This window comes from Pituophis catenifer, unplaced genomic scaffold (genome assembly GCF_029215685.1).
Source record: "Pituophis catenifer annectens isolate HBS135680 unplaced genomic scaffold, rPitCat1.0.hap2 SCAF_8, whole genome shotgun sequence".
Lineage (NCBI taxonomy): Eukaryota > Metazoa > Chordata > Lepidosauria > Squamata > Colubridae > Pituophis > Pituophis catenifer.
Genome location: NW_027256888.1, coordinates 74288543 through 74302488, shown reverse-complemented (window position 1 = coordinate 74302488; position 13946 = coordinate 74288543). Strand labels below are relative to the sequence as shown.

Genomic DNA, 13946 nt, shown 5'->3' with positions numbered 1-13946 from the left:
TTCAGTGCCTTTATAAACTTTGAACCGTCGCTAAGTAAACTGTTGTATAAATCGAGGACTCCCTTGTATGGCTAACGGGCCAAATATCTTGCTCTTGTGTTATCTGGAATTAGATATTTTTAATGTGGTTTTACTCATTTCGCCATTTTTATTGTTTTAAAATGTTTGGGTTTTTTAAATTTTTAATTGTGGTATATTTCTGAACCGTGACCCACCCGGAATCATTGACTGAGATGGGTGGCCACTGACATCGAACGAATGAATGAATGAATGAATGAATGAATGAATGAATGAATGAATGAAACAAATACAAAGCAAACTTGATATTCAATGATAAAGGATTCATCAAGTACCTTAATAGGTGTGTACCATTTTTCCTGGGAGGGCAATGAGGTAGGCTTTGGTTTTGGTGGTCTATTAAGAATCGGCTCATCTCCTTCCTCGGGTAGTTTCACCACTGCGTTTTTCGCTTTCTCTAGCCGGGCTCCTTCCTCAGTTGACCCTTTGTCACCCCAACGAACCTAAACAAAATAAATATTCACATCAGGCTAGCCATGGATTTGAACTGGACCCTCTTGCCATTCAGAGTCAATATACCAATAAAGGAGAATACTGTATTTTTCAGAGTATAAGACGCACTTTTTTCCCCCTAAAAGAGGGTGAAAATTTGGGTGCATCTTATACACCCAAATATAGCCTCGCCCACGAGGCCAAGGACGCGAGGCACGGAGGAGGCGATGGTCTGTGACAATCCCTGCAGCTCCAAAAAAGGAAGAAGCGATTCAATAAAGAAGCAATATTGATGCTTTGGAGAATTCTGAGTGCGTCAGGGTTATTTGGGGCTTCAACCATCCTTTCATGAGCCTCACTTAAGCCAATTTTACTATCGCTATACTATCCTACATCGTTGAAGCCGAAGCTAAGAGATAATGGCTTGCTTATCTCTGCCTGCTACATGAACTTAGGCGTACTGAATCATTTCAAAACTATTCCAGCTGCGTTTCCAGTACAAATATCACCCTTATAAAATCACTTGGCTGGCACACAGTGAGAATACTCATACGGTGCTATATATATTTTTTCCTCCAAAAATAACTAAAAATTGACTTGAAAAGCCTTATTGTTTCTTTGGCATTCAGTTGCTTGAAACAAATCTCTGTTACTCAAGGCCCTAATAAAATCATGGAATCGGTTCTTTCCTAAGCTATGAAAAGATAGTCAAAATTGTTCTATATACCGTATTTTTTGGAGTATAAGACGCACCTTTTTCCCCCCTAAAAGGGAGTGAAAATTTAGGTGCCTCTTATATACCGAATGTAGCCCCGCCCACCCACTGGCCCCCACCCTTTGGCCTCTGCCTCCCAGCAGTTACCTCCTTGCAAGCAAACAGCATGAAAAAAAAACTCCTTTCAGCTTCAGCACAGCCTAATTATCACAAGTTGATTGGATCGGCCTCCCGACTCTCAGCTGATTTGCTCTCAGCTGGTTTGCGCAGGGCTCTGCTGCTTGCTGCAAAGAGGTAAATTGCTGGAGCAGATTTTTTTTTCCTTGGGCTAATCAAGCTATGCTGAAAACGAAAATGAAAGTAAAGCAGCTGTTTGCTGTAGCAAGGCAGAGGAAGATTTCTTTTTCTTCTTTTCCTTACCAAAAAAGATATGTCTTATACTCCGGTGCATCTTATACTCAGAAAAATACAGTATTTGGGGGGGGGACGGGGAGGGGGACCTACAAGGACATCCTTGTAGTCCAATTCCCATTTTTAAAAAGCCAATGTGCCAAATTGACATCAAAGCTTATCAAGATCTTACCCAAGAACTGATTTCAGTAGAGTCATAGGAAGAGTGACTTCTAATATTTTATAGATACAATTTAATGTGAAGAAAAGCTGGAACAACCAAAAGTTCATCCAGTCACTATATCCGGTTTTTACAAATGATCAATCACATGTCTCAGTCAGTAAATGAGGCACAAAAGCAATAGTCCACAAGCAACTCATAGCAACATTTTCCGAGGCAGTTGTAGAAAAAATGCTTTTAAAAGCCTCTGACGATCCCAGCTGAGCCACGCGATCATCAGAGGCTTTTTTTTTTTTTACTTTTAAAAACATTTTTTCGGCCGAAGAGGTTGTAGAAAAAATGCTTTTAAAAAGTTTTTAAAAAGCCTCTGATGATTGTGCGGCTCAGCTGGGCATGGGGGTGGGGGGGAACAGGGATTTTTGATACTGGTTCTCCGAACCACTCGCCACCATCGCTACTGGATTGGGCGATCCGGTCCGAACCGGGAACATTTCACCCCTGTTTCTGACCCTCAAATTGGCACTTTTCAATTCTGAAATGAAACTTATAAAACAAGAAGCAATGCTGAATTCCCAGAATTCTTCAGGAGAACTCCCGGAAGTCCACAAGTCATAAAAGGGCCATAGTTTCCCCACCCGTCTTAGAACAATAAAAAAAGAATGTTAGTAATCATTACTTATTCATATTATTAGAATAATCAGAGCACAGCAAGCATAGAATTGCCGTAGAGAGCAGGTAAGGACTGATTCTCACAGCAGCGAAAAAATTAACAACAATGGACCACCCAGTGGATCGAATGAGGTCATCGTACTTTGCAGGCATTGCTATAATCGCTACTCCACCTCAATTCCTGGAGGAGAACCCAAAGTCACAGCTGCTTTCTAGCAAAAGTACTCAAGGCCGTGGACTTCACAATCATAAAACTGTATCATTAATCAATAATACAACAACCCCAATGAGGTTGCTTCATCTCTTGACATTTTACATCCTTCCAAACCCATCAGATTCCATGGAAGCCACACAACTTTTTTGCAATCATTACCAACTGAACCTCGCAATTCAGAAGATTCAGCTGCTGCCCCACCAAAGTAGAAGCCCAGTTGCTCTGGCTTAGCTTCGCATCCGGCAATACAGCACCATGGTCGCTTGTCAGCATGTCCTTTCCAAAGTGTGAAGCTGTCTCCCTCCCCTCAACTCATACGACATGGGAATAATAGGTATAATACCAGAAAGTTATGATAAAGGGACTATATCAGGGGTGAAATCCAGCAGGTTCTGACAGGTTCTGGAGAACCGGTAGCGGAAATTTTGAGCAGTTCGGAGAACTGGCAAATACCACCTCTGGCTGGCTCCAGAGCGGGGTGGGAATGGGGATTTTGCAATATCCTTCACCCAGGAGTGGGGAGGGAATGGAGATTTTGCAGTATCCTTCCCCCAGGAATGGGGAGGGAATGAGGATTTTGCAGTATCCTTCCCCCAGGAGTGGGGAGGGAATGGGGATTTTGCAGTATCCTTCCCCCAGGAGTGGGAAGGTAATGGGGATTTTGCAGTATCCTTCCCCGAGTGGGGAGGGAATTGGGATTTTGCAGTATCCTTCCCCCTGGAGTGGGGTGGGAATGGAGATTTTGCAGTATCCTTCCCCTGCCATGCCCACCAATCCACACCACGCCCACCAAGCCACGCCCACAGAACCTGTAGTAAAAAAAATTGAATTCCACCACTGGACTATATACTTAATGTTACATGTATTGACAGCAGCGAGAATCCTATGTGCACAGTATTGGGAAAATGAGAACACCCCGCCAGATGAAAACATAATCTGGAAAATATTAGACTGTGCAGAGATGGATAGATTGACATTGAAAATAAAAGATAAAGGAGATACAGAGTACTATTTAAAGTGGAATAGGCTTTATTAATGGTTAGAGCTGAGAGGTAGAAATTAGATTTAGAAAGATCATTGTTATCTGTAAGTAAAATATGAATGTTGTCTATAATTATAAGCATGCTAGTATAATTAATATTATCATAGATAAGCTAATATAATTATAAATATTGCTGTAGTTATTACGTGTATATTGTTATCACTATCAGTATATCTGTTATTTTTTTCTTTTGTAAAATGAAGTGCCTGGACAATACACCGTCTTCAAAATATTTATATATAAATAAATAAAAAACTTGACTTAAAAAAAAAGATGTCATATCTCGTACGTCAGTGTTCAATCGTGCGCTACTGACCTCCATTCTTTTAATCCCACCAACTCCTCGTCCACCATAGTAGGAAGCATCCACTGTCGGCCATTTTTTGGAAGGCAAAGGATCTTCTTCTTCCTGAGGAAAATCGAAGAACGTTTTATTTTGGGGGTGGAATTAATTTAGGTTTTTGTAAAAGTAAGCTTTTCCTCCTAGGCATAACCGAAGAAGGCTTCAACAACAATAAAACCCAACTGATAATCCAGATTATAACTGCGGCTAGATTAGCTTTCGCAAAATGCTGGAAAAACAAACTTATGCCCTCAGAAGAAACTCTAATAAATAAGATCCTAGAGTGCGCAGAAATGGCGAAACTGACAAGTGAGTTAAAAAACGAGGACAACTCAAAATATTATGATGTATGGGGTATTTGGTACCACTGGTTGAACAATAAGACGAAAACATGACCTTAGGATTTGACTTGGCACATGTATTATAGTTGTATTGTATAAAACAATGTATAGTTAAGGATGAAGTCTTTTTTTTAACTTTTGTTTCACAATATTGTATAAACACTGCACCTCCGAAAGGAGAGATAGATTGTATATTTTCTTTTTTGTTTTGGAAAACTCAATAAAGTATTTAAAAAAAAAAAATAATTTAGGTTTTTGAAGAAAAAAAATAACAACATTCCTCATAAATATCTAAAATCAGTTTATTCACAGGCAACTTTTTCCTAACGATGGTGCGAGACAAAACAATAAGAACCCAAGGAAAATACAGATAGTCCTCGCCTTTCGGCTATAATTGAGCCCAGAATTCATGTTGTGAAATGAGAAATGTGGCTTTTGACCCATTTTAGGACTTTTCTTGCCACAGCTATTAAGGGAATCGCTGCAGTTGTTAAATTGATAACACAATTGTTAAGTGAATCTGGCTGCCCCATTGGCTTTGCATGTCAGGCGGTCGTAAAAGAGGATCACCGTCATAAATATGAAGCAGTTGTCAAGCATCCGAATGTAAATCACGTGACCATGGGGATGCTGTAATGGTCGTAAGTGTGAAAAAGTGGTCATAAGTCACATTTTTCAGGGCTGTTGTAACTTCGAATGGTCACTAAATGTTGTAAGTTGAGGACTAGCTGTATTAAAGGACAATAGGCTATACCTCGGACATAAAATATAAATGTCAAATTAATGGTTGTTGAGGAGCTTCCCACATAGCACCCATATATTTCGAATGGCATAAAATATTAGTTCTACTGCATGCTAAAAACAGGATAAAAACTGTTGCCTTATTATTTTATTTTATTTTATTTTTCTCGTTATAAGAGGTTTTTAAATGAAACCGTTTTCCCCAAACTAATTGAATAAAAATTGTCAACATATTTAGCACAGCTTAAATATAGCCATTAACAAATTTCCATCGTTTAAAAACCTTTTCCGTCAAACGAAGGCATTAAAATCTACCGCAAATACACCAGAATCGGTGTCAGAAGCTAAACGAGTTACGGACCAACAAAATTTCCACAATCTGCTACCCTTCTAAATTTGAGGGACTTAAAACTTCCAAAATTCACAGTCCATATGGCCGTTCTTGCTAGGAACTTTGGGATTTGAAGTCCAACGTATCGAGAGTGCAGCGGGTTATAAAAAGCTGATTTGAAATGCTCTCGTGAACCTTCTGAATATTGATTTTTTTAAAAAAAAAATGATAAAAGACTCCTTGTGTTGGGATGAAGGACTGGTGACTACACAGACGTATCTCTGTAGTTTTCTCATCAATCACTGAAAGCGGGTTTGCTAACGCCTTCTTCGCAGAATGTGAAACTTCTTTATTCAAAAAAGAAGGGTAGTTTGTCTGCTTCAAATAATGCACGTTTAAAAATGAAAGGCGTGCCTTATAATTCACTGAGAATGCATTAGATGACACCAGTCAGGCATTTGCAGACACTGTCCCCCTCTTTTGTCAAAATGATGAATGCAATATCCTGCAACGCAAAATTCACCTCTTGATCGTTTGTGTGATGTACAATGCATGCACAACAGAGGGAAGGCCCGCCTTATCAGGGTGTAACACTGCTTCCGTCAATCTGACCTTCTCTATTTATTTAGGTGTATTCTCCCTGTATTATTTTTACAAATAACTCAAGCTGGCAAATTTATCCAACAAACCTTCCTCTTCCTATTTTCCCCAAAACAATAACCTTTTGAGGTTGGTTGGGATGAGAGAGAATGATTGGCCCAAAGTCAACCAGTTCGCTTTCATGGTTAAGGAGGGACCAGAACTCACCATCTCCTGGTGATTGGCCCAAAGTCAACCAATTGGCTTTCATGGCTAAGGAGGGATCAGAACTCACCATCTCCTGGTGATTGGCTCAAAGTCAACCAGTTGGCTTTCATGATTAAGGAGGGATCAGAACTCACCATCTCCTGGTGATTGGCCCAAAGTCAACCAATTGGCTTTCATGGCTAAGGAGGGATCAGAACTCACCATCTCCTGGTGATTGGCCCAAAGTCAACCAGTTGGCTTTCATGATTAAGAAGGGATCAGAACTCACCATCTCCTGGTGATTGGCTCAAAGTCAACCAGTTGGCTTTCATGATTAAGAAGGGATCAGAACTCACCATCTCCTGGTGATTGGCTCAAAGTCAACCAGTTGGCTTTCATGATTAAGGAGGGATCAGAACTCACCATCTCCTGGTGATTGGCCCAAAGTCAACCAGTTGGCTTTCATGATTAAGGAGGGATCAGAACTCACCATCTCCTGGTGATTGGCCCAAAGTCAACCAATTGGCTTTCATGGCTAAGGAGGGATCAGAACTCACCATCTCCTGGTGATTGGCTCAAAGTCAACCAGTTGGCTTTCATGGCTAAGGAGGAACCAGAACTCACCATCTCCTGGTGATTGGCCCAAAGTCAACCAGTTGGCTTTCATGATTAAGGAGGGATCAGAACTCACCATCTCCTGGTGATTGGCCCAAAGTCAACCAATTGGCTTTCATGGCTAAGGAGGGATCAGAACTCACCATCTCCTGGTGATTGGCTCAAAGTCAACCAGTTGGCTTTCATGATTAAGAAGGGATCAGAACTCACCATCTCCTGGTGCTTGGCTCAAAGTCAACCAGTTGGCTTTCATGATTAAGGAGGGATCAGAACTCACCATCTCCTGGTGATTGGCCCAAAGTCAACCAGTTGGCTTTCATGGCTAAGGAGGGATCAGAACTCACCATCTCCTGGTGATTGGCCCAAAGTCAACCAATTGGCTTTCATGGCTAAGGAGGGATCAGAACTCACCATCTCCTGGTGATTGGCCCAAAGTCAACCAATTGGCTTTCATGGCTAAGGAGGGATCAGAACTCACCATCTCCTGGTGATTGGCTCAAAGTCAACCAGTTGGCTTTCATGATTAAGAAGGGATCAGAACTCACCATCTCCTGGTGCTTGGCTCAAAGTCAACCAGTTGGCTTTCATGATTAAGGAGGGATCAGAACTCACCATCTCCTGGTGATTGGCCCAAAGTCAACCAGTTGGCTTTCATGGCTAAGGAGGGATCAGAACTCACCATCTCCTGGTGATTGGCCCAAAGTCAACCAATTGGCTTTCATGGCTAAGGAGGGATCAGAACTCACCATCTCCTGGTGATTGGCCCAAAGTCAACCAATTGGCTTTCATGACTAAGGAGGGACCAGAACCCATGATCCCCCACTTTCTAGCCTGGTCCCTAAATCAGTAGACCAAACTGGCCCTTCTCTCCCCACAGATATCATTGGGAGACAAACAACTTTTTTTGAAGTAATATGGTGAGATAAGGCAGCAATCAAATTTAACAATAAATAAATAAATAAATAAATAAACAAACAAATAAATAAATAAATAAATAAATAAGTACGTCTTAGCAAGGTGATCAAAAATTAAAGCTTCTTCATGCCTTAAAACATACAACAACTGCTTCACTGTGGATCGATATATCTACTGCCTACTCTTCCGAGCCAGCCTTTCAAGATGCAACCCCAGCAAAATATGCTTCAAGTTCCAGCTTCTGCAACCCCTTTTCATAATGAACAAGATGCATGGATCACTGAGTCAATTCAAACCTGTGGGATCCTGGGTGCTCTCTGAGCTTGGTGGTTTTCTTGCAGGTGTTTCCGTTACCAAACTAAATAACATCACCAGCACTGATGACGTTGCCTAGTTTGGTAATGAAACGTCTTTCAAGAAAGACACCAAGATCAGCAAGACCCCACAATTCAATCCTGAGCTACAAATATTCTCTCCTATCAATTCAAACCTGGGCGTGCTGGGATGGACAAGTTGCAATCCACTAGTCACCCCCTGTCTCCTCTGGGATGGCCAGAAAGAGAGGAGAAATGAAGGTCTCCTAGCAAGCCAACTTCTTTTCCAATCGCCCGTGCCAGCTAATTTTTTTAAAAAAAATGTACTGGAGAAAAAAACTGGGGTGCATATTCAAACACCCCATATTGCAGCCTTGCCCCAAAGTGGCTGGTGCTACAACAACTCTCATTTTCCCCTGCCAGTATGGTCAGTAGTCATTCTACGATTGCAGCTGCAGAATCAACCCATCAGGAAAATAACCCAATGTTTACAGGTTTTCTTTGGTCGATGGCAGTGATAATTCCCCCTTAAAGAAGTACAGAGGATTGATTCTGTGCATTTTCCAAAGAAGAAGTAATTATCGCTCTTCTTGTATGATCGCCCTGAAGTTAAGGCTACACTGCAAGTAGATAATGGATTTACATAATTTACATAATGGAGCCTTGGTAGTACAGTGGTCTAAAGCACCCTGTTATTAAGACCAGCTGCCTGCAATTACTGCAGGTTCGAATCTCGCCAGGCTCAAGGTTGACTCAGCCTTCCATCCTTTCTAAGGTAGGTAAATTGAGGACCCAGTTGTGGGGGCAATAAGCTGACTTTGTATAAATATACAAAAGTATGAAGGCTATTGCTTAGCACATTGTAAGCCGCCCTGAGTCTCCGGAGAAGGGCGGCATATAAATCAATTTTTTTTTTAAAAAGTGTGTCCTAACACCCCTTTTAAGGACTTCTGAACATACAGAGACAAAAAGAAAGCGCAGCACACCGAAGGAAAAAGAAATACAGATGCGCAAGGCGTTTAATGCAGCCTGATCCGAAGATTATTTCCACGTTTACAATACTGTTTGGTGGAGTAAGATATTCTGTGAATTAGACACACGCTTGCTGGCATCCTCACCCACAAAATGCATAAACTGAGCATTCTGGTTATGTTGCAAGGAAAATCAATTTGCAGCGGAATGTATTTTGAAGTGCTTATTACAATCCAATTCCTGTTGAGTTGCCACGCAGCAACACTTTCCTCACACACTTTGGGGGATAACCAATCTAGCTAACATAGTGTGCCCTATAAAAGGGAATGTTGTGCTTTAACCGGCTAACTCCCCCGCCCTTTTATGGATAGCTAACCCTTTTGGATATCCAGCTAAAGTTGACGGATATGATTACACAATTTTATAAAGCCTCCCGAAGAGTCTGGGGTTCAATATAATAAGGGTGAAAAAACAACAACAACAACAACAACACCATAAGGATAGAGTTAATAAACTTTAGGGTTCAAAAAGCAAAAAAATACAGGTCTGTTTCATTCTTACCCACCCAAACTGTGGCTAAAATACAGACCTTAGAATTTAGAATAGAATAGAATAGAATAGAATAGAATAGAATAGAATAGAATAGAATAGAATAGAATAGAATAGAATAGAATAGAATAGAATAGAATAGAATAACAGAGTTGGAAGGGATCTTGGAGGTCTTTTAGTCCAACCCCCAGTTTAGGCAGGAAACCCTACACCACTTCAGACAAATGGTCATCCAACATCTTCTTAAAAACTTCCAGTGTTGGAGCATTCACAACTTCTGCAGGCAAGTTGTTCTACTGATTAATTGCTCTAACTGTCAGGAAATTTCTCCTTAGTTCTAAATTGCTTCTCTCCTTGATTAGTTTCCATCCATTGCTTCTTGTCCTGCCTTCAGGTGCTTTGGAGAATAGCTTGACTCTCTCTTCTTTTGGCACTGGAAAACTGCTATCATGTCTCCCCTAGTCCTCCTTTTCATTAAACTAGACATACCCAGTTCCTGCAACCATTCTTCATATGTTTTTAGCTTCCAGTCCGCTAATCATCTTTGTTGCTCTTCTCTGCACTCTTTCTAGAGTCTCCACATCTTCTTTACATCGTGGTGACCAAAACTGGATGCTGTATTCCAAGTGTGGCCTTACCAAGGCATTATAAAGTGGTATTAACACTTCACATGATCTTGATTCTATCCCTCTGTTTATGCAGCCTAGAACTGTGTTGGCTTTTTTGGCAGCTGCTGCACACGGCTGGCTCATATTTAAATGGTTGTCCACTAGGACTCCGAGATTCCTCTCACAGTTATTGAGCAAGGTACCACATATACAGTACCTGTGCATTTTGCACCTTGCACATCTGTATTTTTCCTTCAGTGTTCTACTTGATAAACCCCTTGTTTGTATGTGTGTGTGTATGTGTAGGCAGTACTGTGAAACCTTGTCTTTTCCAGGACCTCCAGGAAACAGGCTGCACGGGCAACAGACTAAACTCCCCTGTGAATACATTCCACTGGCATGATGACATCATTGTGCAAATGACATCATCAGAATGACATCATCATGATACAAATCATTTAAATTATGCCAAGGACAAATTGCAGTGATGTAGGAGGGAGGCCAGGGATGGGTTCTACTTACCTTTACTTTACGGTTTGCAACGGGGCTGCGCACGCGCTCTTCTGCGCATGCGCAGAAACGTTTTCATGATGTCAGGGTCAGTGGGCGGGGCCTCCCATGGGTTTTACTACCGGTTCTATAGAACTGGTGCGAACCGGGCGTAACCCACCATTGAGGGAGGTGTGCTGTGGGCCCCCATCGGCCAGGGTATTCTGGCTGGCAGGATCCAAAAGAAATTGTATTCCTAAATCATTGGCAACATGGTGATCTGCTTTTGTAAACAGCAAGCCGTTGGAGCACTTTGGAAGCTTACCTCTATTGGAGCTGAAGGCTGGGGTCGAGGAGGATCCTTAATAACCTATTGATGAAAGGGACAAATTAGATGATAAAGGACATAATGACAAAGATTCATTAAAACCACACTGTAGCAAGTCATTTTGATGGCAATACTTCTCCGTTAGTTAGCTCCATAATCCGCTAGGCATGGTTGGGGTAACAGAAAACTCACGGTGGTGCAGTGGTTAGAGTGCATTACTGCAGGCTACTTCTGCTGGCTGCCTGCAATTTGGCAGTTCAAATCTCACCAGGCTCAAGGTTGACTCAGCCTTCCATCCTTCCGAGGTGGGTAAAATGAGGGCCCAGATTGCTGAGGGCAATAAACTGAGTCTGTAAACCGCTTAGAGAAGGCTGTAAAGCACTGTGAAGCGGTATATAAGTCTAAGCGCTATTGCTATCCCCATGACTGTTATGGATTGGCAAAACAATTGTTGGATGATTGTTAAAGATGCTTAGTTATCATTAATTTGATTTGTGTCTCACCAGTGACTCTGGACCGATAAAGACACAATAGAAAAAAAAAACCAAGATATAAAATTTATAATGACCATCAATTAAAAAGAAAAAAACCCAAATAAATTAAGAACATCCCATAGACTCCAGTTAACCTAATGATTTCCTCCCTGGGAGCATGTCCAGGTTTTTAAAGCTTTTCAGAAGACTGCAGCAATCAAACCTCAGATTGCTAATGTATTTGGCTCTTAACTTGTTTTATTTAAAAAGAATGTGGTTATCACTCACGGCTTCCCATGGGCTGCAAATACAGGTACAATCACAATTGAACCCTAATTTTCTGTTGCTAAGCAAGACCGTTGCTAAGTGAGCTTTGCACCATTTTACATCCTTTTCTTGCCACTACTGTTAAGTGAATCCCTGCGGTTGTTAAGCCAGTAACATGGTTGTTAAGTGAATCTGGCTTCCCCACTGACTTTGTTCATCAGAAGGTTGCAAAAGGGGATCACACATGACCCTGGGACCATCATAAATATGAGTCCGTTGTCAAGCGGCCAAACTTTGACCACGTGACCATGGGGAAGCCGCAATGGCCGTGTGAAAAATGGTCATAAATCACTTTTTTCAGGGGCCACTGTAGCTTCGAACGGTCATTAAACGAATTGTTAGGAAATGATAATTACCTAACTTGTTGGGTTGGCAATATATAAAACCTCAATATAGCTTTAAGACTGTATTACTGTATTGCTGTATTGCATCATACTGTGTCCTGATTGGTTAGCTCTGTAGCCAATGTCCTTAAGAGGAAGCTTGAAACATTGTTTGTTTCTCTTTGCTTCTCTTTGCTGACCGTTATTGCTTTTTGCTGATCATTACTGTTTTTTGCTGTGTTTGCTACTGTTTATTGTGTATGACTACGACAATTGGTAAGAAGACTTTGTTATTGGAATATCCCTGGACTATTGTTTTATTATCTACTGCTTTATCTGTGTATGACCTGGACTATTTATTGGACTGTGCCTTATTACTATTTCCTAAAAGTAAACACAACTCAGTGTATCTGTGTGTTGGCTGTGATTATTCGCAACTGCTCTCAGTCGCTTTCACGTGCACACCCTTGCTACTCTAGGGTTGCTCTGCGAATTCCTTAACACGAATGATAGTATGTCTAGGACTATCTGTAATGGGGCCTTCCAGATAATGAGGTCAAATTTCCAATTGGAATCCATGCTTCTTCTCTGTAAATGTTAGTCTCTAGTAAATCTCAAGGTTTTCTTTATTGCAGAGCCGTTGGTGAATCATTTTTTATTCGGCAGTACGGATCTGGTTGATTCTATATAAACTACGGTAATAGAATACCGTACTTTTTGAAGTATAAGATACACTTTTGCCCCCATAAAAGAGGGTGTGTCTTATAGATCAAATACGGCCATTTTTGGTCTCCTAAACCACCACCTCCTGCGTGTCCCGTTTTTACCAAAAACGGGCCCCGTTTTTGCAAAAACGTGACGCGCAGAGGGTTTGGGAGGCCTGCAGAGTTCTCCTAGTGGCCGGGGAGGGCAAAAACGGGACACGTGGGGGGTTCAGGAGGCCAAAAACAGGCACGGGACATGCAGAGGGTTTGGGAGGCCTGCAGAGTGCTCCTGGGGGCTGGGGAGGGCAAAAACGGGACACGTGGAGGGTTCGGGAGGCCAAAAACGGGCCCATTTTTCACAAAAACGGGATGTGCAGAAGGTCTGCAGAGAGTTCCAGGGAAGGCAAAGACCGGACGCACGGAGGCCAAAAACTTTTTTTTTTTCTTGTTTTCCTCTTCAAAATCTTGGTACGTCTTAATACTCCGGTGCGTCTTATAGTCTGAAAAATACAGTATATTTTTTTTCAGATTGGGCACCACGCTTAATACTTGCCTAAAAGAAACAAACATGGCTAAGACCTCTCCCCTGCCAAAGTACTTTTAATTAAATCAACTTTATTAACAGTTGGCTGGACTCCTCCCGAAAGCATGGGGGGGGGGCCTTAAATTACTTTAAATCCATCAATTTTTTTTTTCCAAAACCCGGCTCAGGAAGCTATCCTTATTTTCCGGAGGGGGGAGGGGGCGGGGGGGTTGCAGGAAGGGAACGGAAGAGCGTCTGTAACTCCTCCATCCTGAGAACTTGCACATGTTAAAAGACATAATATTGCCAAGATGTCAACTATTTCTATTTCATTCACATTTCTTAAATACCCATCTCAAGAGCCCAGGAGACTAAATCTCCATTTTGTTTACCATATGCAGAGTTTGAGTCTTCTCCAATTTTTAGGGTTTGGTATTATTATCATTGTCAAGAAACAGGCTGCCGGGTGTTTATTTAGCCAAACAAGAAGGAGGAGGGAAGTAAAGTGCTTCGTTTTAGAGCACAGACGGTTTTCCTCCATCA

The 13946-nt window shown here is 41.6% G+C and overlaps 1 protein-coding gene across 1 annotated transcript in view; it reads right to left on the bottom strand.

Annotated features, from left to right (window-relative positions):
* Positions 1-13946, bottom strand: part of ANTXR2 (ANTXR cell adhesion molecule 2) — a 196441-nt gene that overhangs the window by 92516 nt on the left and 89979 nt on the right. The window contains exons 13-15 of the mRNA XM_070948476.1: positions 11051-11095; positions 4038-4130; positions 354-521 (exon numbers count right to left, since the gene is read on the bottom strand). Of these exons, the coding sequence (XP_070804577.1) occupies positions 354-521; positions 4038-4130; positions 11051-11095 (306 nt within the window). The remainder of the gene's footprint in view (positions 1-353; positions 522-4037; positions 4131-11050; positions 11096-13946) is intronic.